The 27,910-nt window shown below is 41.0% G+C and overlaps 1 protein-coding gene across 2 annotated transcripts; it reads right to left on the minus strand.

The window, feature by feature from the left end:
• Window positions 1-1,958: 1,958 nt before the first annotated feature.
• Window positions 1,959-21,779, minus strand: PWP1 (PWP1 homolog, endonuclein). 2 transcript variants are annotated; one of them, XM_059816427.1, is made up of 15 exons: window positions 21,714-21,779; window positions 21,576-21,634; window positions 19,040-19,194; window positions 18,512-18,597; window positions 14,883-14,979; window positions 13,183-13,293; window positions 12,301-12,435; window positions 10,860-10,917; window positions 8,717-8,813; window positions 7,747-7,808; window positions 5,859-5,970; window positions 4,728-4,818; window positions 3,761-3,882; window positions 3,182-3,287; window positions 1,959-2,452 (listed from the first exon to the last, which is right to left on the minus strand). In XM_059816427.1, exons 1-15 carry the CDS (start codon window positions 21,777-21,779, stop codon window positions 2,337-2,339), a joined length of 1,473 nt encoding a protein of 490 aa, XP_059672410.1. In that variant the 3' UTR covers window positions 1,959-2,336. The 2 variants fall into 2 exon arrangements, with proteins under 2 accessions (XP_059672410.1, XP_009817148.1); XM_009818846.2 differs by lacking the exons at window positions 21,576-21,634; window positions 21,714-21,779 and having other exon boundaries at window positions 10,860-10,933; window positions 12,305-12,435; window positions 19,040-19,217.
• Window positions 21,780-27,910: the final 6,131 nt, after the last annotated feature.

The following is a 27,910-nucleotide window of genomic DNA, read 5'->3' on the forward strand; positions in this document are numbered from 1 at the left end:
AGAACATGTAAGCAGGTGAAGACGTAAAGACTGTATAAGCGCAGTAAGGAAGAGGCTTACAGATGATCAGGCAGTGTTTACAGTATATATTACTTCTTGTGCTGTAAACCTTTTACCACCTAGAGTGATGGGAGGGTTTGCTGCTAATATTATTTAATGAATAAAGATGTATTTCATTCTGTTGCTTTCTTTTAAAAAAATAAAAAACGTGGCTCTTTTCTAATCTTTTTTTAATACACATTTCTGATAATGATGCTAAGGGAGATAACACCACTTTTTCATCATCTGTCTCTCACAAGCTTTCCTGGGACAAGGTATGGGTAGGAGCACCTCCATGAACAGGCACAGCTAAGAACATGTCTTTAAACCTTGTAGATTTGCTGTGTGGCTCCTCTGACTGTGCTCTAAGAGAAGAGTAAGCTGAGCTGTGTTCCCCGATAAGGTAGTTGGAGGTTCACTTGCAAAAGAGGCTCCAGTTCCTGCCCTAAATGGCCTAAGTTCACATGTACCACTCCCTGTATGCTCTATTTCCTTGAGAGCTTCCTGGGTTCTTCAAACCTGAAAATGCACAGTGCTTGCCCTCTGAGATCAGTACATGAATAAAAAGCTCCAGAAAGTCAGGTTAAGGGATTTTGTTCAGTAAAGGGAAAGATGGGTTGCTTGCAGTTACGCAACTTCTTCCTAAAACAAGAAGCAGCTTCTAGAACTACAGTGCCAATTAATACCAGAGGTAGAGATAACACAAATTACTACTCTCAAAGAGCTTAACATGAAGCATTTATTTCAAATTAAAGCTTTGAAAAAGTTGCAGCTTTTCAGTGGGGACCACTCGAATAGACATGGTTCTGGTGCTTTCACCTTCTTAAGCTTCACCAAAGCAGTTGTTCATTTGTTGTCTACACATGGTACACATGGTTCACTACTGCTTAGCAGAGGAAGGATTGAGGCAGGAGTCCCAACACATCCAAAATATTCTTGGTTCCTGCATAGCCATGCAACACACCAGACTAGAAACAGCTAAATTGGATTTAGAAGCAGCCACTTAACCTCAAGCGAGGGGAAGGAAACCTACAGCTCTGCCTTTTCCGTATCTGCAGTTTGTACTGATACAACTGATCTGCTTTACCTCCCCAGAACAAGTTACAATGAGCTAGGGTGGAAAGTTGTGGTTAAGATCTTGTCAACTACACACACTGACATGATGGCTGCTTTGATACCAGTTGCTTTAACGCCCAGGGCATTTTTGCAGCAGCAGCACTTTAATAGACACCTTTCAGCATGTGGAGAGGGAAGCACTTCACAGGAGGATAAGAGTATCATTTAACTTCTGGCTTGGGGTAAGGCACTTGGGTGTTCATTTTCATTGTAAGGAAATCGTTTGAGTCACATTCCTTGGCTAGGTTCCTGATGCTGTAAACGAGGTGTCTTAAGTCAGTGGTCAGGCTGATACTCAAAATGTTCCTCTGTGCCTTCAGGTTTCAGGCAGAAATGCCTGGGAGGAGTTAAGAATATGAGTACGTAACCTGGACAGCTTTCACCAGTGACAGTGAGCAGCTGAGATCCCTACCCTTGCATTGTGTCCTGTCAGCGTCTCATCCTCTTCTCTGTAGTGGCTCCTTATTTCACTTCATATTCTCTTTATATATATTACATTCGGAGCTTGAAGAAAAAGAACAATACACAGGCAACATCAATAAGCTTCAGGTGCTGTGGAACCAGGGAAAAGAAACCCTTGATCTTGACGGGCTACAGCTGGGATACTTCTGGTTTGATACTGGTGATCTGAGGTGTTACAAATACATTTCAAGATTCTACTCGGGGACTCCAACTTACTGCCCAAGAAATACTCTTAAGACTTAAAAGAAGAACTTTTAAAATCTGTATTAGAAAGCTGTAAATCTAGCCTTAAATTAAGGATAAATTATCTATTTACACTTCTAATTTCATTCAGCTTTTGTTTATTTATTACACACCTGTTGGCAGTTGTTACACAACAACTGTTGTATTTTTCCTTATCCCTTTTTGCAGTATTCAACAAACTCTAATGACTGTTCATTTTAGATACCAACTTTACACAGAGTAGCCCCTGTTTCAGGGATCATGAGCTAAGGCAAAAGCAAGTGATTTAGTCTTTCAAAGCCAGTAATAGAGGCAGGAACTTAGAACTGCTGACTTAGAGCTTAACCCCATCACCACGTTTCTTTGTCTGAGATGAAGGAGCCTGCAGATTGCAAGACACTAGAATAATTTCTATGAACTCTCACCAAACAGGGATTTGTAGAATGCCCATTAGTTGTAGTCCCATTAATTACTTTGATTTTGTGATGTTCAGTCCATCACGATTCCATTGCTGTTTCCGAATCGTTGCTGCTACTGCTGGCCATGGAGCTGCAAGCCACAGAGTTGGCACTAGCCAGAACAAGTCTCTCTCTGTTTCCAAAAACTTCATTCACTGCAACACAGATAGGGGATTGCTTATGTATTACTGTTCCAGAGACAAGAGTAGCGCAGCAGGAATAGCATGGTGAACATCATGGAATGGAAATCCTAACCTAGTGCAGTTTTAAAGCTTTCCCCCTTACCCCGGGTAGGGAGTTGAAGCTTACATGTCCGAACAATCTCCCGCATATGATACTTAAATTACAAGTCCTGTTATTTCTCCTCCAGAGCATCTCTAGAGGTTTCCCTGTGCATAATTCCTGTACCTAAGTACTGTGAAATGGATGAGTTTTGTACAGCAAAATATTAAGTTTAAGTAATTTATTTCTGGTTTTAGACTCTGGTTTCCACCAAGCTCTTAAAAGCCTTCTCCAAAAATCATGCTGTTTAGTTACATGTAGATATGACAACCGATCAAAACCAGCCCTCACTTTTATTCCCACAGGTACTCAAGAATATGATACTTGACTACACCAGGAACATTAAGAAAAAAGAAAAACATAGGTATTATCAGGTATTATACTTCGGCTACAAGAAAATAAATCATGTGGCAAACACAGTTCTCCAAGTTAGAAAAAACCCGCGTTTTCTGATGCTGAAAACATGACCACATATGCAGCCTTGGGGTATTTAAAAATATTAACCTACAGTTTCTCCTAGAGCCACAATACATTACTGAATATACAAATACACCCTGGGGGCAAGGGGAGAACCACAAGATTCAAAGAAATGAGAATGTTACCTGCAGAAATCTTGCTTATATCCCAAACACGCAGCCCTTCTCGCTCTCCTCCAAAGGCAAAAACAAATGGGAAGTCAGGGCAGCAAGCTGCACAGAAGAGAACACCCTGGGAGAGGCAGAAAAAGGAGGAATTTTTTTAAAAAATACCATCCTAAAATGAATTTGTCATCTGAAAATACTTTCACCAAGCAAGTTTTGATAAATGTAAGCTCCGTAAGTTTCCTGAAACTTATTTTTTAAAGACACAAAATTTAAGTCAAGAGCTGCTCATTACAAACAGTAAATCACATCTTTGTCTTGAACCTGGCGGATACATGTTGGAGTACCTACAGTTCTACTCCGAACATTGTATCTGGGGTTCAGGTCCGAGGCTTTAAAGCAGTCTGCCAATTACATGTTGAATTGAATACTGCACTGTAATGAGCATGATTTACCCAGAATACACAGATTGTGGGGTTTTTTTTTTTCCTAAAAGATGTTACGTTATGTAAAACAAGATTCAAGTTAGACAAAAAAAGATTAAGCAGACATAGTTTATATATAAACCTTCTTGGAATCAAGAAATTAATATTACTGTACCATTTTCATATTCCTGGAATGGATTAAACTTGGTCTGTCTCCCAGGATATCCCAAATTTTCACGTATTTGTCAGTAGATGATGTCACAAGGCACCCTTTTATCTGACTGCTTAGTTGTAGCCCTGGAAGATTAAGAGTGCAGCAGTTTGAGAGCACCAGGTAACCGCTATTTCACAGTAATGAGGACACATTTTGAGTGAAGTCATGAGAACAAACCCAATACTCTCCTCACACTAAACTCTGTTCCAGCACAAAGGAGCAAAAACTTAATGAAAGTTTCATGCTCCCTGTAGTGAGAGCAAACTGACTTCAGGTAGGCCTATTGTCTCTCAATCCAACAACAGGAACAGTCCAAAGATGCTATTGTTCTGCTTCTTACTTCACATAATCTGGCTTCCCGAGGTAGTTTTCTTCAGTCATTTGCCAAAGACAATCTCTTTTGCTATCCAAGACGATGGGGCATATTCATCCAATCTCATTTTAGACACCTAATCAGCTGCTTCAAGTTGCTATTTAGAAGCTCCTACAGTGATCAAATAATTAAAGTAGCCTAAAGGAGGCAGTGTGAAAACCTTCCCATGTGCCATACCTAAATCATCTCCAGAGTGAACATCAGTATAATAATTATGGCTAGAGCAGGGAAACATTATAGTTCATAATCCTGGACCAGACTGCATATTTTTTGTTCTTCCTCACCCAAAAAACACAGGGAATGTGTCCCAAGTGGACAGATCTGTTTTGACATCCTTATTCATGATATTCACTGAGAAAAGTTCACTGTTGTTAAAATACTTTACTTGCAATGGCTTCTCAGCAGAGATTTGTTTCATGCAGCAGCTACCCATGATTAGTATGCACACTCTTATTTGTTAAGCAAGGAATCACTACCACCTCAATCATACTGGTTAAAGACATCTTCCAGATGTGCCTTGCCACTGGGGACACACACAACACGCACACAATTTACCTGACACCTCTTCATCATGAGCTTTCAGAGTAAACAGTGGTTTATCAGAACGAGCATCCAGACAGTACACAAAGCCATCCTCTGTGCTTGCCTAAGGAAACCACAACATTTTAAAAACAAGCAGCCGTAGTCACTCATTTGGAAAAAAGCTCCTGTAAAATAATACCCACCCTCTATTGGATCCCTGTGATTTGAGACAGACTTAGACTACTTCTCAGTAGGGCCTATTACACAGTGTACATAGTTCTGCATCACCAAAGTCAGACTCCATCCAGCTCGTGCCTGAGCTATTCTACATACCTAAACTATGCTGCAGGGACTCAACATGGAAGTCTTAATCCTATACAAATTTCTTAAACTGTATTTTGAAGATGGCTGCACTACTAAGCTTAGTTTTCTTGTTAGGCAGTGAAATACAGAGCCTTTAGTCTCTTAGCTGTCAGTTCAAACTTTTTGGAGTCATCCTGTGGCTGCGTAATAGCCCTGTGCAAAGCTAAGTGTGATTATACTGAGAGAGAGCTACATCATAAACCCAATAGAACTGAGCAACTGCTTTTGTTGGCTGTATACAGAAAGCAACAGAGAACTAGACAGCCATTGAGATAATAAAAAATATTTGGTTTTAAATTCTGTTTAAAAGTTTTATTATAAAAATCTTGACAAAACCAAAGTACTTTTACTCTATACCAGCTAGAAGGACAATGCCCTCTAGTGCTGATTTGAAACACTGAATTAATTGTCAGGATCTTAGTCCTAATTAGCTACTTCTCAGCTGCAATTGCCTCATTACATGAAACACAACACCAACTATGCAAAGGAAAATATATCCCAGCCACTGAACACTATAAAAACATGGCAAAGAAGCCACCTCTGGAGTGAAAACACATCAGCATCAATTGCTTTTTGACTGTCATGATGAAGATACCAAATAAGTAGCTGGTCTCAATATACTTGTTGAAAAAACTACCTAAAAACATCCTCCCACACACTGAATTTTTAAAATAAACAACTCCAACAGTCCAACTGTCCATCAGGTCCATTATATGATTCATAAACATCATGAACACAAAAACACAGGTTAAATGAAATGGCAACAGTCAACAGACCAAGAATAGAAGAGCATGTACTCACTAAGAAATTACAAGGTGAAAAATGATTCCAGGTTATTCTTTCGACCTGACCACTAAACCGCCACATTCGATGGTTATCTTGTGGGTTTCTGCAATCATACAGCACAGCTGATCTATGGGAAAAAGGGATAGGAAAAGAAAAAAAAAAATAACATCATGGCAGAATACTTTAGGAAGTTTGTTTTACCACTGGCATCTACAGAAGGTCCAGGTAAACCACAATTCAAAAATTAACAACTTCACTGTTTAGTCTTCCAACTCAGTAACAGACGAAAGTTTCTCAAATAAGCACAAGCTTTTTCCATATGCTTCAAAGTTTCATCTTGGTTACAAACAGCCATTCCATTTAAGCAAAAAGAGCTCGAATTTGCTCAATACATGAGATACTTACCATACAGGAGACCATAATTATGCAAATACTTAATTATGAACAGACTTCAGTAACGTCAAGTAATGACTGTTCAAAATAATGCACTAATTAGAAAATCAATTTGCAATACATATACAAACATTTTCAAATATGCTTTAATAAAAAAGATTAACGTTTACAAGTGGTTAGGGAAATGCTACTCCAAAAAGGAGAAAGAGCAGATGGGTGTTAGTGGGTCCTTTGGGATTCTTTACAGCTTGTGCTCAGGCCAGTGGCGGCAGAATCCATCCCAACTCAAAAAGCTCCTGGATGCAAATGCAAGGAAGGAGCGATGACGTCACTGTCGCAACATCTCACCACAATTTACATCCACAGTGTAACCCACTCCCACTCTATCCTATAATTAAAGCCAAGAAAATGTGATCTAGATTCTCAGCTCTTTTACCAGGCATTTTACAACAACAGCTTTAGTACATATGCAATTTTTAATAGTCTGACTTTCAGGTTATGAAGGCACCTGCCAATATTCATTGAACAGCCTGTAGTCCTGGGAAAAGTTTACAGGCAAAATCCACAAAGGCAGTCTACTAGTTTACAGACAGTACACTGGTTTATAGGTATCCATGGGATCAAAAGGATAGCTAAAAAGGGATCGAGAAGCTGGTCTCAGTGTTTGGACTTTTCTTATTTTTACGGAAGGAAGTCGAGGGGGAGGAAAGTGGACAGAAGCAGGTTCCTAACAACAATAAAAGGTTTTTCTCCAACATTTTTACTTAAGCAGATGTAGCAATAGCATAATACAAGCCAGACAACATAAAGGCTTGGCTAAAGATTGACCAGTCTTTAAACACTTTAACACAAGGACAAAGTCTTAGAAGCAGAATTAAAAAAATTGATATTAAAAAAATCATGGTTATAGAACAAAATTAAAAATTACCCCAAGGAGACAGGAGAACAAAGGGAAAGTTTTTTGGTTGGCAGGGCATATAAAAACTAGCAGTTATAGAGCTCGTCCAAGTGTGCAGACACAAACCATTTCACAGCATCTCCAAGCTGCAATCACAGGAGATAGCCTGTTAAACTTTGGCTATGGCATGCATATCGATAGAGGCTGTAGGGAGCAGACTGGGATTTTAAAGTCCCTCATGTCCCCACCCTGGTCTTACAGTTTGGCAAAACCTTGACAAGTTTTCACAGGAAGGACCAGTGACACATTCCCAATGCAGAAAATGCCATAAGACCAAATTAAGAAATATATTCAGTTTGTAACAGACACCTGGCACAGAAAATGTCAGTCCAGATAGTTAAAGGAATTGGCTAGTCCTGAGAAAGCGGTAAGGAAACCTACTTTTTGGCCACATACAAACCTGGCTACCTCAGTGGAAAAAAATAATAGTATTCCTCAAATTTGGCACAGTTATAAGCAAATGAAAACGAAAACATGAGGCAACTTAACAGGCTTAATTCAATACTAATACCCTCCCTATGTGTAACGTTTGACAGTATTACCCTGACGTACTTATCGTAAGATCCAGAAATAAGGGTCTGAGTTTCAAATGGATGAAATTGCACTGTCTGAACCTAGATAACAGAAGATTTTATTTTAAAAAAATAAGCATTGAGATGTAATACACATAATACAGGAACTTTTCTTTGAACAAACAGAGCACAAACACCCCCCCCCCCCCAAAACGAGCACATTTCCCCCCCAAAAACCCTCCTATTAAGCTTGTTGATACTCAGATTTCTTATAGAAAAGTGCAAGAGATGCACATTATTTTTTATTTCAAACACCCCCACCCAGTGGAAACAAGATATTTTCCAATGTAATTTAACTGAACAGAACCACATGCCCCCTTTCAGCCCTAGATATTAAAAAAAATAAGCTGGAGGAGGTAAAATAATAGTTGCTTCCAGTTTAGGGAAAAATGCAGATGTTAGCAAAAATGGAAAGTCAGGAGTTTGCCAAGGGCAGTGACTTAGTTAACAGCAAAATAAGGTTATAGTTATTAATAATTAACTTTTGCATTTTAATTACTATGAGATTAATTCATTTCTGAAGTACCCATCACTATGGTATTTTAGTATCATTTATTTTAAACCTTTCCTACCTAGAAAAAACTGTACCCGACATTCATTGTTTCCTTAAGAGAGAGTTACAGCTTGACCTATGCTCAGAGATCTATATTTTGTAGCTTATACCAGCACCACTAGATTCCCAACCATCAGGGCTTTCACACAAAAGGCATTTTAAAAACTGCTGTACATCTTTGCAAACTTCCTAAAGGATAAGTTAACTAACATTTTCAAAAGCAAATAGAATGTTGTTGGCCAAAGCAACTAATTCAGAAATTTAAAGAATCCTGCACAGTTGTTAGAAAATTACAGAATTGTTGTTCTAAGCATTCACTACCAAGCAGTCAATGAAAAACTGCAGTTATTTTTTCTCTGTATTTTACAGTGGAAGAAACATAGCAATTACTACATACCTTGTCTGTATGTAGCGTGAGGCTGGCTGCGGGCTTACCCACAGACATATCCCACAGAATCACAGTGTTGTCAGCAGATGCACTTGCTAAAACGTTCCTGATAATAGATCAAAAATGAGTTTTAAAAATCTTTATACAGACACAAAAAAATAATAGTCAAAAATCCAAAATACATACAAAGCCTGATTCTGAGATCAAGTACACTCTGGTCTCTAGACTATGTATCTCATGCCTGAGGGATAACTCCCCGAAGGTAATTCTAAGTTACAAGTAAAGACTACAAACAGGCTATATTACATTATATTAGTACAACACTTATTATTGTAAGTGACAGTTTTGCTTGTATTTCCCCCCCACCACCACTTAAAATATAATTTACTGGAAGATTTCTTGAACAAAACAAAGCAAGAAAGGCTTTTAAGCACTTCCTTTCCTTTGACATTAAAATAGTATTTTAAACATTACCTACGCAACTTAGTTTTATTTGCATACGCATACAGCCGTAGAACCAGACAAACCTGGTTTAAAATATTTTGCCCTCCAATATCTGAGTGTTTATATACCTACTGAAGACCCAACACTGTACACCCTTCATAGAATGCTGAAAGGAACCGCTAACATTTTAGTTAGTTTACAGACCCCACATTTCAACTTATATTTGACCAATTGTGTTAAAGCAATAAACACACAGTTTAGAAGTTTAATCAGAAAAAACTCAAAACATTACCAAAGGCCTGTCAAATACACAGTACAATTGCTACCATTGCTCTTAAAACCAGACTTATTAATCTATGACCTCAACATGCTGTTTCTGATTGAAACTGCTCCCCCCACACCTTTTTTTTTTTAATACTAACCAAGTGTTTCTCACTGAAAGAGCTAACAATCTCCTGGAAGCAACAAAAAAAAAAAAAGGCAACAACAAAACATTTAAATACAGCTGCTCCAAGGAGTTCCTTGTTTTGCCCCTAAGCTTCCCACTTCAAGGCTGTTTTTATTTCCTGAAAAATCAACCAGTATCAATGAGTTTGTAACTCAGCACATTACAGAATTATGTATTCCAGACACTTAACTATTGTAGCCATAATTTTTGTGACTTGTCTCTCTATTATCACCAGACAACCACTTCTAGGTACATGAAAGCTACTCTTTTGTAACATTAATGGAATGATCACTACCACACTCTTTGCATATGTATAATTTAAGAACAATAGACAACGCACTGTAAATTAAGAGTGCAATTTATGTACATGTACTGCATGTCTACGTGGGTGTTTCCTTTTTCAGTATCTAGATAACAAAGCATTGTAAGTGAAGGCTTACACCTGCTCATCAGGAGTACGTGGAGTTGACTATGTATCTCTTCAGACACATTTATGACAGCAGTAAAAAAAAAGATATAAAAAAATCTGCCTGTGTCTGACTGGAACAGTTTCAGGGCCCACGCTGAGGATCCTCTGACAGCTGAACTGTTAAAAACCACCTAAGTGATAAAAAACAGCAGCATCTTTATTTCAGTCAGCACATTGCCCTTGACCTCTCCCCCAAGATGGGCCAGCTTTGTGTTGCTTCAATAGCAGCACTTTATTGCTACTTCATTCAGCCAACAGGGAATTCTCTCTGCCTAGGATAACCCAAAGGTCAGAGGCATTTCTACAACTGTGCTATTAGGGCTTTTACACTCTCTTTTCTGTTCACAGCTCCTGGGCAAAAGCCAGTGGAAAAAAACCAGCATAGCAAGGACTTACTTCTATAAATCTACTTCTATCTGTTGAAATGGTGTTTTAGGTCATTGGCAGATCACCACAGATCAGGGCAGCCCTTCTGCTTCTCCAATTTGTGCATTTGACTTGAATGTAGCCAATATATCAAATGGCTTAGACCCACCTTAGCCCTGCCTTCATCTGGACAACTTGCCAATAAAAAGTAATCTGCAGCAATATATAGGTTTTTAAAAAATAAATCGAGACTTCCAGTTGGAAAAAAAAAGGGGGTCTGTGTCTATTTTTGAGAATTGATTCATTTCAGCATTGCTTTCAAGTTCAATGTTCTACTACATAAGATTTTAGATTTCTGTGAAAAAGTATGCCTAATTAAGTATACAAATTTGCAACCACCCATTGCTATTCAAGTATTCTTTTACCTGCTTTGTTTATTCCATGAAAGATCAAGCACAGCATCAGTATGTCCTTTCACTGTCCCTTCTGAAGATAAACTCTGTGTATGCAGATACAACATACTTTTGAAAATTACAGCTTCAACGGAAATCAAGCATTACATTAGTATGAACTCCTTAATGTCTTCACAAACAACTTTGTGTTTTAAATTATTCTTGCTTGCTGCAACAAGGCTTTTTATAGAACTGTCTCTGCAGTACCTGCACCTTGCCTCCTACCCCAGATCTCAGATTGCTCCATTCACAGCTGGTGGGATTACAGAACCAGTTACTCCCTTCAGGCTGGTAGAAGAAATTTCATTGTCTCCAGCTAATGTGCAGCTTCTTCAGCTTCTTTCTAAACACTCCTGGCAGCTCCCTCTCCCTCCTCCCAATTAACTGAGCTTTAGGTCCTTGTAACTGCCAGCTTCTACAAATTCTAATTTAAAATGGTTAAGCTTCAGAGTTTACTAGGGCAGCAATTGGAAACCACCCCTAAGCCACCCCATTCCTCTTCTGTTCTTAATACCAGGCTTTAATTATCCATACAGAGAACAATTAGCATTTCAAATTGAGGTAACATTTATGAATCATTTCTTCAACATCAATTCTGATCACTCAGATTTTCAGAAGCAACAAATTCCCCTTCCAAGGATATTTTTTCCATTGTTTTTAAAACCAGAAGGTCTGAGACCTCAAGAAGTAAACCCCTTTCACAATTACACACAGTGGTTCTTTATCTGACTAACAGTGCAGTGCTCCTTCATTTGGGAAACCAAGATTAGCTATATACCCAGTGTTCACCTTTCCTATTTACTCTAGGGAGTCTTCAAGCACTTCCTGAAGCATCTACTATAAGCAAAATCTGGAAGATTAAACTATGTTATCTTCCATACTTGTTTTACATACCAAAGAATTTGGACAAATCATAACAACACATTCAGGCGTACAGTGAGGGTCAGATTCATCTCACATAACTTAACTACCAAAGAGGAAGACTGAGGTTTAGACTGGATGCTAAGGTTTTCTCTGCAGTCCACTAAAAGAAACTCAAGCCATTCTCTATGGGGTGTCTCTATGCATTCACCCAAGACAATCTCGATGACTAGCTTAAAATATGCTTAAATTTTAGACAGATAAAGCTAACAGAGGTGAATCCTGAGTAAATGTATTTTATCAGTGTCAACCTTGTCCTTTATTGCTCAATGCTTTCCTGTGACTCAGAGAGTTGAAAAAATACTGATTTTAACCTATTGCAGACGACCATGACATTATCTTCTGTAACCTGTCTAAACACCATCTTTCAAGATGACAGACGGAATTTAACCAGATTATCTACGATTTTTCCAGTGTAGGAAAAAAACCTAATAATGACATTAGCCTTGCTCTAAGTTTCCTCCATCCAACCAGATAAACCATTTTGCAATACTTACTTTCTTTCCTTTCTTCTTGTTCTTTTTCTCTTTCTTGCCTCCAAGAGAAAATACTGGTTCTAAGGATTCTACTATATCAAGGTCCCAAACGTCAATAACTGGGGTCATGTTACCCACTGCAACATAATTTCCTACAAGCAGAAACCCAAATGCAACCACATTTATTTAGAGTTATGAAACAGCATATTTGGCAATCCAGCTGTGGCTTATTTTTTAACTTAAGTAAAACTTATGCACTAGAATCTTCTCTTTGAACGTCTTTTGATGATTATAACTGACAAGTAGCAATTTAAAAATATCAACAGACAGCAGATGTTGCCAGAAAAAAATTTACTTGCTCTCCAATACACTTCCCCTTCAGTACAAGTAACTGTTCAAAGAAGCTGTGTAAAGTTCCACGCTTTCTTTGGGTTTTTTTAAGGAAAAAAAGCCAAAACCACATTCCCTGTGCTATGGAAAAAAAATATCTGTATAACACAGAAAAAAGGTTACCAAATACATAAATACATATAAATTTTGCTGTGTTTTACAGCTAATCAACTGCATTGGCCATAGTGATTTTGAACAAAAGCAACCTTTCATTCGCAAATGGAAAAAAAAGCAGATCAGAGAAGAGCTTGCTCTGGTCTACTAATTGAAAATAACTTAATTATTGGTAATAAAAACAGTATTTTAGTCAAGTTATTGTTACAGCAGCATCACTAAGATGACTCTATCACCAAACCAAAAAACTTGATGTTCAGTTTTTCCATCTTAATATCTTGGGTTTATTTCTGTTCGTCCCATTAGAGGAAATTATTTAGTGACAACATTACATTTCTATACTTTTCAAGTAAAAATTATTTAACTGGATATTTACAGTATCTTTTGCAATTTACCTAGTGATTCATCGGTACTAGGATCGAAATTCAACCACTCCAGACTTAGAGGGTAAGCAGGCAAGATAATATCATGATGTACATAAAATGAGTTCTCTTCATGATTATAAACTGAAAAAGAATTAAAGATACACAAGACATCAGTGAGGAGGAAAAGCAAGCAACTATAAACAGTTCACTTCTGCAAAAGGCAGATGTGGCAAACACTAAATTGTCAAGGAGATCTAGAATGTGAATTCGCAGTGCGTTCAGAGGTTTAGTGTAGAGGCCAGAGCCTCCAAGTACTCCAAGCCTCCAAGTTATGCCTCACAGAATTACACAAAACAAACATACTCCTGGGTACTTTATCTAAAGAAGTGACAAGTTCAGCAAAGCTTACATTTCCTAGCATACTACGCTACTTTGTAAGATCACTTCAAAATAGATGCTCCATATCCACCAGCACCACTTTCTACATCAGGATACACTAATGAAGGTTTAAACATTAATTTTACAGAATCGGGAATTTTTTTAAAAAAGAAATAATTCCAGATGCAATCAAAGGGGAAATGAAGGTAAATGACAAACACTTTTCAAATTAGAGGAAACTGAAGAAGTCAGATGAAGTTACCTTTAGCAGGTTGTAACTGGGATACAGGAAGAGATTTGGTAAAGCAATCATATACTAAACACAGCATTCCCTTTAGCCAGCTATTTTTCTCCTTATAATAAAACAATTTACTAATTGGATAGCAGATAAAACCCATTAATTATATTAATAAAATGGTATCATCACACACACAAAATGACTGTGCCGTTTTTAAGTGCACATGATACATGTTCAGATACTAACTAAAGGCTTCAGTTAACTAAGTAGTCTTCGTAATTAACTAAGACAGGGCTACCCAACGTTATAAACTGCAGAAACCTGTGCTATTGTTTTATAAGTTATACCAGGGAAAAAACACAGTTAATAACATTTTTAAACACCTCCAGATACAGAAAATGCCAGATGCTGGTATCTGTAGAGACACCTTCAAACACTTTGGTCTTGCTATTTTCTTAAAACAGAATACTTTGCTTGCAGACATGCACCATAGCAGAAGTAGCCAGAAACACTCCCCCAAAGAACCACCATAAGAAAAGATAGTAACGTAGCACACTCAGTCACACTCCTTGCTGCGACAGAAAAATCTTTTACACAGTAAAACTAAACCCATCTCTAGAACAAGTGGTATTCAGACCTTGTTAAGGATCATCTCTTCTAAAGCTAAGATGATAAAGGTGCTCATTCTTCTAGCAGTGGAAAGCACATTTAAAGAAGCAAGGCGAAAGCAAGTTAAAAAAAAACAACGAAAAACCACTGGAGGAAGATTGCATGATATGGAAAGTAAGACTGTTTGGAAGAAAGACTATGTTCAGAGAATAAAAATGCCATTGTATTTTCTAAGTGTCATTAGGAATGAAAGAAGGAAAGGAAATGATATGTAGTCTGATAAAGCTACACTATCCTCTAAGTAACAGTAACTCCACATTAAATATTCTAGTTCTGGAAAGCGGCTAAAGCACCATGACATAGGAAAGAGGACAAAACAAACAGGGCAGATGGGGAGAAAAAAACTGAAAAAACACCTCCCCCCCTTCTACACAGCCATATGGAACAGGATAGGCAAGACATATTCCCTAAGTTCACCGTAAGGAACAAATCCTATGTTACTTACCATGGACCTCCAAACTACAGTAGTCTTTATCAGCTCTGCCACAAAGGACAAGATTGTCACTGGGCTTAATCAAAAAGTCCTCCTGTTCATATTGATCCTGAACAGGAAAAAGGAGAGGACAACAGATGTTAAGCAAAGCACATAAACACAAAAAACTACACGCGTTCAAAAAGCTGAATCAGTAACAACTTTTAACCATAACTAAAAACACTCAAAACCCAACACCCTGCTGCCCACCATCTTATGGTAGTAAACAGAGAAAGACAGGAACCAGACTCAATCACAGGGAGATTGAATAGTTATTATATAGACTGAAGGACTGCTTATGTGCACCTATGTGGATTTAGAGAGATGTTTAATTATCAAATATGAAACCATCTTTCGAGGCTACCATGATGCAGCCCATTGCTGAAAAGAGAATCACCACCAGAAGCCCACATACATAGCTTATTTCCCTTGTGCTCTCATGCCTTGAGCACTTATGTAGTGTACCAACTTTTTACACAATAAGCATATTGTAACTGCTCCTCACATTCAGAAAGCAATTTCAAGAGCATTAAAGCATTGTCTACTTTCTGGAAAATATTTCCAGAAAAGTACTGCCTACAGCTATACTGGGCATTCAGCTGTATCAGAACAGATGTAACCTCTCATGTAATTTTGTTACTGATGAATGGAAGGAATTCACAGAATTTTTATTAGTGGGAAACTAAGAATTGTACATAAAAGTCAATAGTGTTACACAAACAGAGTACCATCCTTCAAATATACAATACATACAAGACTTTTTGGACTTCTTGTTGCAAGCTTTTAACTTCTTTTTTATTCACTTCAAGCATCTTTTCAATATTTGAATTCTATATTTGAATTCTATCAAGTACTGCATTCTTTGAATTAATCAGCTTAATGCTGCACAGTACTTAGTCTTCAACAGTACTAGTAGTAAATACCAAAAGACAACTTAAAATGCATGTTGAAGCACTAAAAAGTATTCTCCTTCAGAATTTGAGGAAAGGACTTGAGTGTAGGAAGAAAGGTCTGAGAAAAACGTGTTCACTTTTCTATGTCTGGAAGAAAGTTAGCTTTTCTGACATAATAAATGCAGCTCATATTCTCCCTGAATCCCTGTGCAAATACCTCCTTGATTATAAAAAACAGTTTTAAAGCATTTCTCTCCTCTACTGGTACACAGGAGCAAGAAAAATCATCAACCAGTCAGTGGAACACAGAGAAAACATACAGTGCCCCAAAGCGCACATAGCAAGTGAACTCGTTTTAAAGGTAAGACGTATGCCTTCCTCCTTGAGCTTTGTTACAGCATGTGAAGTCACCATAACTCCTTGTCTGAGACCACATGTTTGACAAAGCCTTCTGACACACAAACTAGACATTGTGGTAGAAGCCTACAGCTACTCTTTTCTTTCAATCTTACCAGCTTTGTAAAGAATCCAAAATAGTATAGAAAGCACAGAACCCAGAAAAATCGCAGAATCTTTATGCTTAGAAGATGTCTCAAAAATTCACCTACTCCATCATCCTGCCCCAGATGATCATAGTCTCTCCTGGTTGCTCTCTAGATTACATTGTCTCTTCTCATGCAACCTCACCTTGTAATTGATTTCTGTAATCTCTCCATGTAAATTAAATCAATTAAAAGTTGCAATCCATCCTTCTGAACTAAACTGTGGGATATTCTCTGGAATCTCTCCGTATCTTTTCTGAAGAGGCGCCCAATATTCTAGCTAAGGCAATACCGATGTTAAGTAGAGTAGAAGGATTACCTCATGTCTTGCATGCTGCATCACTGTTCACCAGAAAAAGACGAACAGGCTGCGTAACAGGCCAGCACTGTTGACAGTTAGCTTGTGTTAAACTGCAACCAGAGACTTCTTCACCCACTGCAGAGCTCCTAACAAAGCCAGCTCCTGCAAACATGTTCCCCATCTGATACTTGGTGGAAACGAATGCAGGCAGAGGCAGTCAACTAAACAGTATGCCGTGCATATACGCTTAATAAGCAGGGACATATTTCTCCATGCCATACCCCTAATTTGACATGTAGCCTGAGCTGACCTCAGCTTGGTTTCTTCCACAAGCTGGTGGAAGGTGTAGGAGTCTTGCAATCTGGGAAGATTTCTAATTCGGGTTGTTAGTGGCCTCAGATACTGGAGAGATGCCTTCAAACACTTTGGTCTTGCTATTTTCTTAAAACAGAATACTTTGCTTGCAGACATGCACCATAGCAGAAGTAGCCAGAAACACTCCCCCAAAGAACCACCGTAAGAAAAGATAGTAACTTAGCACACTCAGTCACACTCCTTGCTGCGACAGAAAAATCTTTTACAGGGTAAAACTAAACCCATCTCTAGAACAAGTGGTATTCAGACCTTGATAAGGATCATCTCTTCTAAAACTAAGATGATAAAGGTGCTCATTCTTCTACTCCTAGCAGTGGAAAGCACATTTAAAGAAGCAAGGTGAAAGCAAGGAAAAAAAAACCCCAACAAAAAACCACTACAGGAAGCTTGCATGATATGGAAAGTAAGACTGTTTGGAAGAACAAAGATCCTGGCCTGTATCAGAAATAGTGTGGCCAGCAGGAGTAGGGAAGTGATCGTGCCCCTGTACTCGGTGCTGCTGAAGCCACACCTCGAATCCTATGTTCAGTTTTGGGCCCCTCACTACAAGAAGGACATTGAGGTGCTGGAGCGTGTCCAGAGAAGGGCAATGAAGCTGGTGAGGGGTCTGGAGCACAAGTCTTATGAGGAGCGGCTGAGGGAACTGGGGTTGTTCAGCCTGGAGAAGAGGAGGCTGAGGGGAGACCTTATCGCTCTCTACAATTACCTGAAAGGGGGTTGCAGAGAGGTGGGTGTTGGTCTCTCCTCCCAAGTGACGAGTGACAGGACAAGAGGAAATGGCCTTGAGTTGCAGCAGGGGAGGTTTAGACTGGATATTAGGCAAAATTTCTTTACTGAGAGAGTGGTGAGACACTGGAATAAACTGCCTAGGGAAGTGGTGGAGTCACCATCCCTGGAGGTGTTCAAGGAACGTGTGGACGTGGCATTGCAGGACATGGTTTAGTGGGCATGGGGGTGTTGGGTTGATGGTTGGACTTGATGATCTTACAGGTCTCTTCGAACTTAAATGATTCTGTGATTCTGTGTCATTCTGTGAAAGACTATGTTCAGAGAATAAAAATGCCACCATTCAGAGAATAAAAAAGTCCACCTCAGCTTGTTTTCTTCCACAAACTGTTGGAAGGTGTAGGTGTCTTGCAGTCTGGGAAGTTTTCTAATTTGGATTGTTAGTGGCCTCAGATACTGAGATTTGTTATTTCTTCAAGCATTTTCTGGGTCTTAGTAGACAGGTGACAAACCACATCCACATACAGAAGCTTGTGGCTTAAATCATGAGCCAGTACGTCTTAACATCTGACTTAAATGTAAAAAGCACACATAGAGGGGACTGCACAAAGCAGCTTTAAAAGAAAAGAGTTCCATCTGATCAAAAATCTGGCACACCTTTGGAAAAGGACTGCAAGCACTTACAGACCCTAAGGCACTGTAGAAAATTTAACTGATTTTTAAGTTTATGCTGTTTAAGATATTTAACATTTTTATAGTACTTACAGTGGTTTTTAGAGTGATGTAAGGATCATGATCATTACTCCCATATACTGCCAGAGTAGCCAAAGAGTCTCCAAGTTTTATATCACCTAGATGGGAATTTCAGAACATTTTTTATACATGTCAATGACAAGTGAAGTTAGAAACTCCTGTACTAACACCTGTATTACCTGTGTTGCAAAATATCAGGGGTGGGCTAAATGAACTTCCAAGTTCCAGACATAAGAACCTCAGTAAGCTAAATTGCTTAGTGCTTTCAGGGACTTCTGCTGCTCTGCTCCAGCACTACAGCAGGGGGAGCGACACTCTTTCCAACACTGCTCTCAGTTCTAGTGTCAGGGAGGGGGACACCGAATTGTTTCACTTACTAAATGACTTCCGAAACTGGGACAAGCAAATAATTAGAAATGCCAGTTTCCAGCATCTGAAACATAGCACTATGCAGTTTTAGGATAATAGTCTCTTACGTACAACAAGAAGTGAAAAGGTCCTTCACTTGCACTGCATATCTGACATTTAAATTTTTCTTACCTGTGTATTCCTCTTCATCATAATTTTCCAAATCGTATTCATCCAATTCATCATCAGACCGGTCTTCACTTTTATGAGAAGACTTAGCTGGGCCAGGAATGGCTACATTCATGCCATATGCCATCTGGCCTTCATCGCTACCATCAGCACCATCCCTGTTTAAAGATACACAACCCTGAGAAACTGTGACAGACATTTAAAATGCTTCCAGGTAATGGCTTAGGGGACTGCTAACAACATTTCAGCACACAACCCTGGCTGTTCACATGGGTTTCAAGTCTTTATGCCAATAATTTGGAAATCCATTCACTCCTTTCCTATCTTTTCCCAAAATACAAGGCACCGTTATTCTCAGGCTCCCAGACACAGTTTCTCCTTGAAAGTTTTCATAACAAAATGTGGCACAAGTTTGGCTTGACAAAGCTAAACTGTGTGTCTAAATCCCTTTCTCTTACTCATTTTTTGTGGATACAATGCTCTCAACCTCACTTCTGCGCATTCACATGTGTCTAATTCATTCCTTCCTTTTTTTTTCCCCCCCACCCACAGGCCCCGTCATGTGTGATGACTCTTGCATTTCTTCAAGATTTTTAAGACCTTATTTCCTTATACTTCCCATACTTACATTAGAAGAAAAAATCAACATAAAATTCATTAGGTAGGGACATATTGCAGATTACTTCTTATGGGGTAAACTATGCAACATCTAGAAAACTTGGAACTTTCATGGTAACAATTCCTTATGCAAGGAATTCAGTAGAAGGAAGCATACATTAAACATTTGCTGTGGACCTAACAAACTTTTCAGATGTCTCAATGGAGCGTGCTCCATAGGAAGTCATCCCTGTTGAATACACTGTATTTCTGTCCTTCTGCACTCAAAATTCTCAGGCAACAATGAGCCAAGACAGTTCTAACAGATATGTTCTGAAGTAAATATCAGAAACCTATTTTTATAATCTGTTCAGTAAAATAAACACTTCACATTACCAGTTTTTCCTTGTGTAAGTTTTTCCTTGGGTAAAAACTGGTAATAAGATAATCACAGATTCTAAATCCCAGTCTTGTTTGTGATCTTTGCACAGGGGAAAAAAAGTGACTGATGTTGTAACAAGTTCTACAAAGTACCAAATGTTCTAAAAAGATCATAACACCTTTGGTTGTTACAGATGGTCTTTAAATTTCCATGTTGAAGTTTAACAGAATGCATAAGTACTAACAAACAGCACCTCAAATCTTTCCAGAAAGGAATCCACTCAAAAAACCAAAAGTTCACACACATAAAGGAGAAACAAGTAACACCACAGATAACAGAAACGTTAAACATAATTGGTTAAGAAATTAGCATAAACTAAGAATCTTACAAACATTTAAGATGATTTTGGAACCATTAAAAAACAAAAACAGAACAAAACACATCCTGGGACAAAACACTGTTCAGCAATAAAGTCACAGATCCATCTAACAGAAATCAGGTGGATAATATTCACCCAACTATAAAAGCTTTTACTGCTGCCTGTTGCATCTGTTCAATCATACAGTGATATAATCACACAGCCTATATAGCTGAAACAGAATCAGAAGCCTGAATCTATGAACAGATCTAACTGAAAAAGGCCAGAAAATGGAATACGACCTCAATACCTCATCTTTTTCTAGACAAAAGAGAGCCATTTCTTTATTGTCTTCCATAGATTACGTTTCCTAAATCCATCACTTCTGTTATTCTATTTACCTTTTTTCTTAAAAGCAGAGCAACAAAACTTAATGCAACTACACGACTAAGGACTTTTAGTGCTGAGTGGAAAGTCATTATGTCTCCCATTTAGTATGTGAACCATAAATACACCCCAGTGATGTTTTGCCTTTTTTGCTAAAGCATAAATACCAACTCATTCTGAGTTCCACTCTGGTGTCCAGACTCACTTAGATTGTAACGTCTCACCCTAAGCATCCACGTTTCCACAGTCAGTTTGGGACTTCCATCTCGGTTTGCCACATCTCCAAAGCACCCATGGTTACAAACCCAACTTCTTATTTCCTCACTCTAGGCGGGAGTGGCAGCTCCAGCGAGGACCGGGCCCTGAGTGGGTATCTGCAGACTTCACCTGAAACGCTGGGCTAGTCTGACGGCACACGGTTGACAACTGAAGAACCGCATGGGAACACAACCCATGTTGTCATATCCACCACGAAGGCAGGATACACTCAATCCCATGCTTCTCCTTTCACTCTCCGGACAAACGACCCTCCGGGACGTCAGGCTCACCTGAGACAGTCGCTTCAGGAGGAACTGGTGCTGTCCGGTGCCGATCTCCACTGCTCGCGGCTGCTTCCCAACCGGGCCTTCAGCGAGCCCCCCCCGGCCTGCGGGGCGGTGCCCGAGCTCTCCCCGTGCCCGGTGGGGGGGCCCCCTCCCCTCCCCTCCCCCGCTCTGTCAGCGGTGAGGCCCGGGGGGCTCCAACCCCGTCTCCAACAGACCCCAAGAGACGCGCCGCGCCCCGCCCGGCGCCCCCGCCCCGCTCCCCCGGCTCACCCCAGCCTGTCCTGGGCCTCCTCAATGAGACGCTTCAGCTCCTCCTCGCTGAGCTGCACCTGCGGGGCGGACACAGGGAGGGGTGAGGGCGGCTGGCGGCGACAAGTGGGGGTCCCTCCGCCCGCCCCCTACCCTCACCTTGTCCGGCGTTTCCTTGGCAACGCCGCAGCGCACCCAAGCGGCGCACGTCACGGGGCAGCTCATGGCGATGGCGGCGGCGGCACGCGAGCGGTGCGGTGCGGTGCGGTGCGGCGCGGCGCGGCGCGAGAGGTACCGCACGTGCGAGCGGCTCCGGCGCGCCCCGAGTGACGTGCCTGATGGGGGCTCCGCCTACAACGGCGGAGAAAAACGGAAGGGGCGGAGGCAGAGCCGCGTGAGGTCATCTCCGAGCGCCGGGAAAGCACGGAAGGGGGCGTGGCTATAGGGGAAAGAAGCCCGTGGCCGGCAGCGGGGCGGGGCCTGAGGGGGCGGGGCCTGCGCGGCGGGGAGGGGGCAGTGGGGGGGCGGCCGTTCTCTGCTGGGGGCGCGCTGTGCTGCCCGGGCTGGCTGCACCCCTGCCCCAGGGGTGACAAACGCTCGGTTTCCGACTGAACTTCCTGGGAGACTGGTTGCCTTCAGCGGCAGTTGCTCTGGTTTCCATAAAATAAATTGCGGAAGGGCGCTTAGCTGCATCTCAATTAGCCCAGGCTGTCACGTTTGGTGCCCCTGCCACCTTTAGCCGGGCCTGGGACCAGCTGGAGCTCCGAGAGCCATTTAGTAACAGAAATTAACGCTCTGCCAGGTAATAGGTCCTCGTGCAACTGCTCCTCCGGGGTGCTCGGGTGAAGCCACAAGCTGCCCCATCTCCAGGCTTTGCAGGTCTTTCACTTCCCGCACTGGATCCCGGCTTCCCCCGCTTGCGGTGGGAGACCTGCTCCGCCGGTGTACGCTTCCACTTCGGCTCTGCAATACCTCAGCAGCGATCCACCAAAATGAAAAGTTTAGAAAAACCTTTTTGTTAACTGATCTCTAAAATTTATCCGAGGAAAAGAAACCAGTGCACAGAGTCAACAGTGAGAGTCAGGTTGGACTTGATGATCTCACAGGTCTTTTCCAACCGTAGTGATTCTGTGATTCTGTGATTCTGGGAGCTGGAGGAAATTGTGAGCGACTGACGTCTTCATAGGAGGTGCTGCTTTTTGCCCCCCCAACTGTCAGTCTCCTGTACGTGCTAACTCATTAAATGGGAGAAAATGGGTAAAACGTCAGCTGGAATGTACAGGAAGGTAGTCTCTTACTAACATGCAGAAATCCCTGCTGTTTCTTAATTCAGGGGGTAACTGCAAATTACATGGATGGGAAGCTGAGGTTAGGGGAAGGAGCATTTCTCATGGTAAAGCTCAAGGACTTGGCAACCGAACTTCAGCTTGGCAGATAGGATGGCTACATTATTTCATCCACATGTCACTAGACAGCACCACTGTAGCATTTTCATTATTTTATCCTCATTCTTCTGTGGTTCTGGCATGAGAGAGAAATAAATATCTATCAAAATATTACTACCTCTTCACTACCCTGTTCAATTCACTCATTTGCTGCATTTTGTCTTAATGTAGACACAAACATACCAAGGCAAAAGCTGCAAGTTTCTAGCTATTCCTTGTAGTACCCTGTAGCATGGACATCCTAGTCCTACCTGGGGTATAGGTAATTACTAATCTTGCACTTTGGTGTGCCTGTCTTTTTGCTGGGCTGTTATTATTTGCCTTGCTGGTCATCCTCTCTTACAGTGTTCAAGAAATCCTTCTTGTTCCCCTACGCATGAGTTGGCTACAGTTTGACCATCAGTCTTCCTCCAGATTCTGAGGGAAGTTTTGTGTAAGTGGATGCTATTCCCAAAGGACGGGCAGAGAGGGGAGTGTTATGCAGCCAAGAGGAGGAAAGCAAGGTTACTTTCCAGTGGCTGTGTTTCCTGGATATGTTTTTTTGCAGATATATACATTTACAGTGTGGAGGTTTGCACAATAAACACTTGAGTCAGACTTGTTTTTACAAAAGTAATGCCCAGAGGGGGCACACATGCTCTACCTTCCCTCCCACCGCGTACATAATCACCAAATAGCAGTGTACTGTGGTGAGGCTCAACAACGGAAGTACCAAAAAAAGAGACTTGGAGAAGGAGGAAGGAAGGAAAATAGCAACTGTGCGCATGGATATTACAGCTTAGAGAACTGCAGTTAGTAGTAATAATTTTTCTTCTCTTTTGAGAGACAGTCCATAAATGCTGGGTGATTCCAATACTTCTTTCCATCATACACTTGCTGGGCATGTGGAGCTGGGTCTCAGGGTCTTAAGAAAAGACAGACTGTTCTATTAAATATATTATTGTCCCATGGTGCCTTGGCAGTCACAGGGATGGTGTTGAAAGAGTGGTGCCCCAGGCATGAAGCTCCTTGCAGATACCTGAGATGATAGTAACTGATAGTAACTGAGCTCTAGTGTAGTACAGCCCACACGCCCCAAGGAACCAGCCAGGACGACTCACAGGTCGTAACCCACAAGTAAAAAAATGGTCTTCTTGGTATTTGCTGTCCAAAGCTGACTCAACCACAGAGGTGTGAGGCTTGGGAAAGAAAGCAGGTGTTCATTTCTTAATTTGGATGGAATTCTGACACAACCATTGGAGGAATTTTGGGATTAACTCAAAGAGCTGTCCTAGTCAGGAACAAGGCTGTATAGCTGACAGAAGTCTCTCTGAATCTCTGCTAGGTGGAAGAAATGGCCGTGAGGAAAGATACATGCAACAGGGAACAAGGACTCGAATGGCTCTTCCAGGAAGGGTGCAAGGACCAAGTTCAGATCCTGTGGAAGTAAAAGGTCTCTGACCAGAAGTATTGTCATCAAACATTCTGATGCCAAAGCCTGTTCTGAACTGGCCTTGGGCCTTTTCTAAAATCAAGCTTCTAAAACTTGAAGGCTTCTTTTTTTCTTTTCCTCATCAGAGATCAATCAGATAAAGCAGTATTTCTCCTCCAGAGTTGGTTTGTGCCTGGAATTTCTCTCAGACCCATTTATTATCCTCTGATGAGCAGAGCTGAGTTTCTTTTTCTCCTGAGAGACCTTAGCAAAGTAAGGCAAGACTTGATAGTAGTGACTTTCACTGCTTCAATTTAGTCACCGATTCTGGTGTCAGAAACTTTTGCCTGTCTGAAGTGAAAAGCACTAAAACATTGCGCCTAATTCTCAAGCCACATTTGACCCATCCCTACCTACTGCTTTTCACCTGAGGATGCAAGTGCCAGATAGTTCACATCAACCCAAAGTGTGCGCTTGTATCTTGTTCAAGGTGTCATCATAAACATTCACAAAGGTTCAGCTGGATTAAGTTACCTAGCTAAGCAGACTGAACTTCTGTTCTGGCGTGGATTTACCAGGTCAAGAAAAGCAGGATCAGTGGGAAAACTCAATGGCTCCTCCAAAGGGAAGGTCCAACTTCTTTTTTTAGGGGATGTGTCAAGGTGCCCAGGGAGCTACGGTATTCCTTTTCACACTAAGTTAGGGTGGAAGAGAGAAGAGAGCTGCTTGATGAAGGAGTGATTTTGAAGCAGCTGGTGCCAGCAGGCTCTCCAATAACTATTTGAAAGCTTGAAGAGCTCCAGTGTCCAAGGCTCTGCAGGGACCTTGATATACCTTGAATCATGAAACTGTCAGAGACACTGTAAACATTTCTAATATGACAGCTGGAAGGTACTACAAGGCCATGAAAAGGCTCATGCTGCAAATCATACGGGCTGTAGGCAAGACAACAAAGGGAATTTTATGTGTTTTGAGCAAAGTTATGCTGTAGGCTTATGGCTGTGGTCCAGCTGACCTCTTCAGATGAGAAGAGGGGAAAGGGATTAATACACTAGCATGGCATCTCATTTTCTGTTTTCTCAAATGAGCTGCAAAATATTAGTGTTGTAGTCCCAGAGATGCTGAACAAGCAAAGGCACAACATCAAGAAATCCTCTAGCTTAGGAAAGAAAGAAAGGAGTACTTAAGAGTGGCTTTGAAACACCAAGGGCAGCCATAAAAGTCCTCAAGGTTACCTTTTGATTCTGTATTTGCATTCCCTGTGTATTTCTGTGAAATACAGATCATGAATAGTGGGAGGAAAGCAAAGGAAGATCAGATCTCAGTAGGGCAGCATCTTGTCAAGGGAGACTACATATCCTGTTTCCACACAGCAGCATAGCCTGGAGGGAAGAACTCTTGAACTGATAGCTAGGCATAAAGTTAAGTTTTCAGGTAGTTGAAACAAGGCTGCTTTGGTTCTCTTTCATCCATGATCTCCTTAAGGAGTTCTCTGGGAGAGCACCAAATTCCTCACTTTAAAAGACAGAACATCCTTGCACTAAGGCTTATTCTCCCAGATCTTACGTATTGCTTTTGGTGCTCTTTGCTTAACTTTATGGAATAAACTAGGTCTGACACTTATCTTTTAACTATGTCTAGTAATAAGTGTGATCTCAATGTGAACCAGATACACATTAAAGGCATTAAATCCTTGGAATATAGAGAATGTATTATCACAGCAGAGAGGTGTGCTTATGGAGCATCTGCTTCCCCAAAATGTGTGCTGAGACCTTGGAAGTGAGAATCCATCATCCCTGCAATGACTGCTGTCAGATAGTGCTGGAACCAACATAAAACAAAGGAAAGAAATATCATCAGTGCCCTCTCAGCAAGCTGGAGAAAAGATGGCTGGATATGGAGAATAATCACGTTGGCCACATAGAGAATGCATGGGTCTACCAGGATCCAGGAGTAGAGAGTTGAGAGGAAGAGGTGTGCGGGAGAAGAAGAACCAAGATGCACGTGAAGGTAGGACACAGTCAAGGATGTAGCAAGCTGTTCTTGGCCAACTTACGCAGAGAAAATGAAGGAAGTTGAAGAGAAGCATAGAACGATACAACATGCTAAGGATTTACTAGTAAAGTCAGTAGACATATGGGTATGGGGAAAAAAACAGCTGGCAGTGCTCCATGTGCTGGGACTCAGCCAAGTTATGCGAGTTCTGCCCCGTAACGGTTGTTCTCACAGCAGGCGGGAAGTGGAGTTTTTGTGCGTTCCCCGGATGGCACTGCAGCCTCCAGCTCCAGGCTTTGCCAACCAGAGGTCCACAGTATCAGCATACACTTGGGTGAGCACCAGGAGAAGTGAAGTGGCACGTGTGAGTGTGGCAGGGCAACATCATGCCTCTGAGGGCAGATGGACACATCAAAACACCTGTGGACTCTCACCCCTCCAGCACCATGGGAGTGATGGGAGACATTAGGGCCAGTGTTTGTCTCAGTGGTGGCACATCTTCATTTCCTCCATGTCTAAGTATATTGTTCAATAGTGGTTGCTTTGTATTTGTTATTCCAGGAGGAGACTCCAACTTCTTACACAAGTCACTGGGCTCATAGAGCAGAGGGACTGATAAGCTCTAGGAGGGTAGCCAGGCAGTAGGGTTGTGCTGGGTATGGCAGCCTCCCAGCCTGCAAGGGTATGTGCGCAGATTCTCAGACATCATTTACCTTGTAGTCTTAAATTTTCATAGCAAAGCCTAGAGATAGCTAGCCCACACGCCTACTCTGGAACAACATTTTCCTTGAAACGTTCATTAGACAAAATGAAAGCCGCTGCAGAAATATTTATTAAAATATAAGGCTCTGTTGACATGGAAAAAAATTAGCTGATATTGGTACACACCTAGAAATATGCCTGTATAAGCCACTATGCAGATTTAAAAAGAAAATATTATTTTGGAGTGGTTTAAATGTTACTGTTACTTTCTAAGTAGTCAAACTGAGACATACAATGATCTTTTTTATGTTACACAGATGCCTCTGCTACTGATTCCATCACTAGAGTAACATCAAGCACTTCTGACAGTGCTTTTGCCTCAGGACAAAACCTGAGTCTCCTCTAGGTGAGCCCTCGGATGTAGCAGTGGTGGTTTAGGCATTGCTGCCCATTTCTGCCCTGTAGAGGAGAAAACACCGCAGTGGGCAAGACTGTCCTAAACCTTAATTAGCTCAGTGAATGTGTGCCATAGCCCTCAATCTCCACACGTTAAGATTGTCCAGAAAACCTCAAAAAAAGTGAACTGAATATAGCAAAAGCATAGATGAGTTTACAGAGAACCCAGAGAAACGGTGTTAACAATTATAGCTGAACTTCCCTATTTTTCTCAGGGGAGAGTTAACTCAGATACCCAGAAATAATGTTTTTAAATTGTTGCGGTATCACTGGTTGGGAAAGGAGACAGATCATCCCAGTTTGCTACATGTGAAGCTTGCTTTGCTTTTTTCCAGATACTGGGGAGG

Source organism: Gavia stellata, chromosome 4 (genome assembly GCF_030936135.1).
Source record: "Gavia stellata isolate bGavSte3 chromosome 4, bGavSte3.hap2, whole genome shotgun sequence".
In the NCBI taxonomy this organism is placed as follows: domain Eukaryota; kingdom Metazoa; phylum Chordata; class Aves; order Gaviiformes; family Gaviidae; genus Gavia; species Gavia stellata.

Bases quoted from the DNA above. Each gene is read 5' to 3' on its own strand.
- PWP1 (XM_059816427.1), bottom strand. From the start codon at position 21,779: ATGAGCTGCCCCGTGACGTGCGCCGCTTGGGTGCGCTGCGGCGTTGCC. The intron at 8,814-10,859 runs GTAAAAGAATAC...ATCTATTATCAG, and splicing joins TCATGGAATAAACAAAGCAG to GAACGTTTTAGCAAGTGCAT. The intron at 5,971-7,746 runs GTACGTCAGGGT...TTTTTCCCATAG, and splicing joins ATTTCTGGATCTTACGATAA to ATCAGCTGTGCTGTATGATT.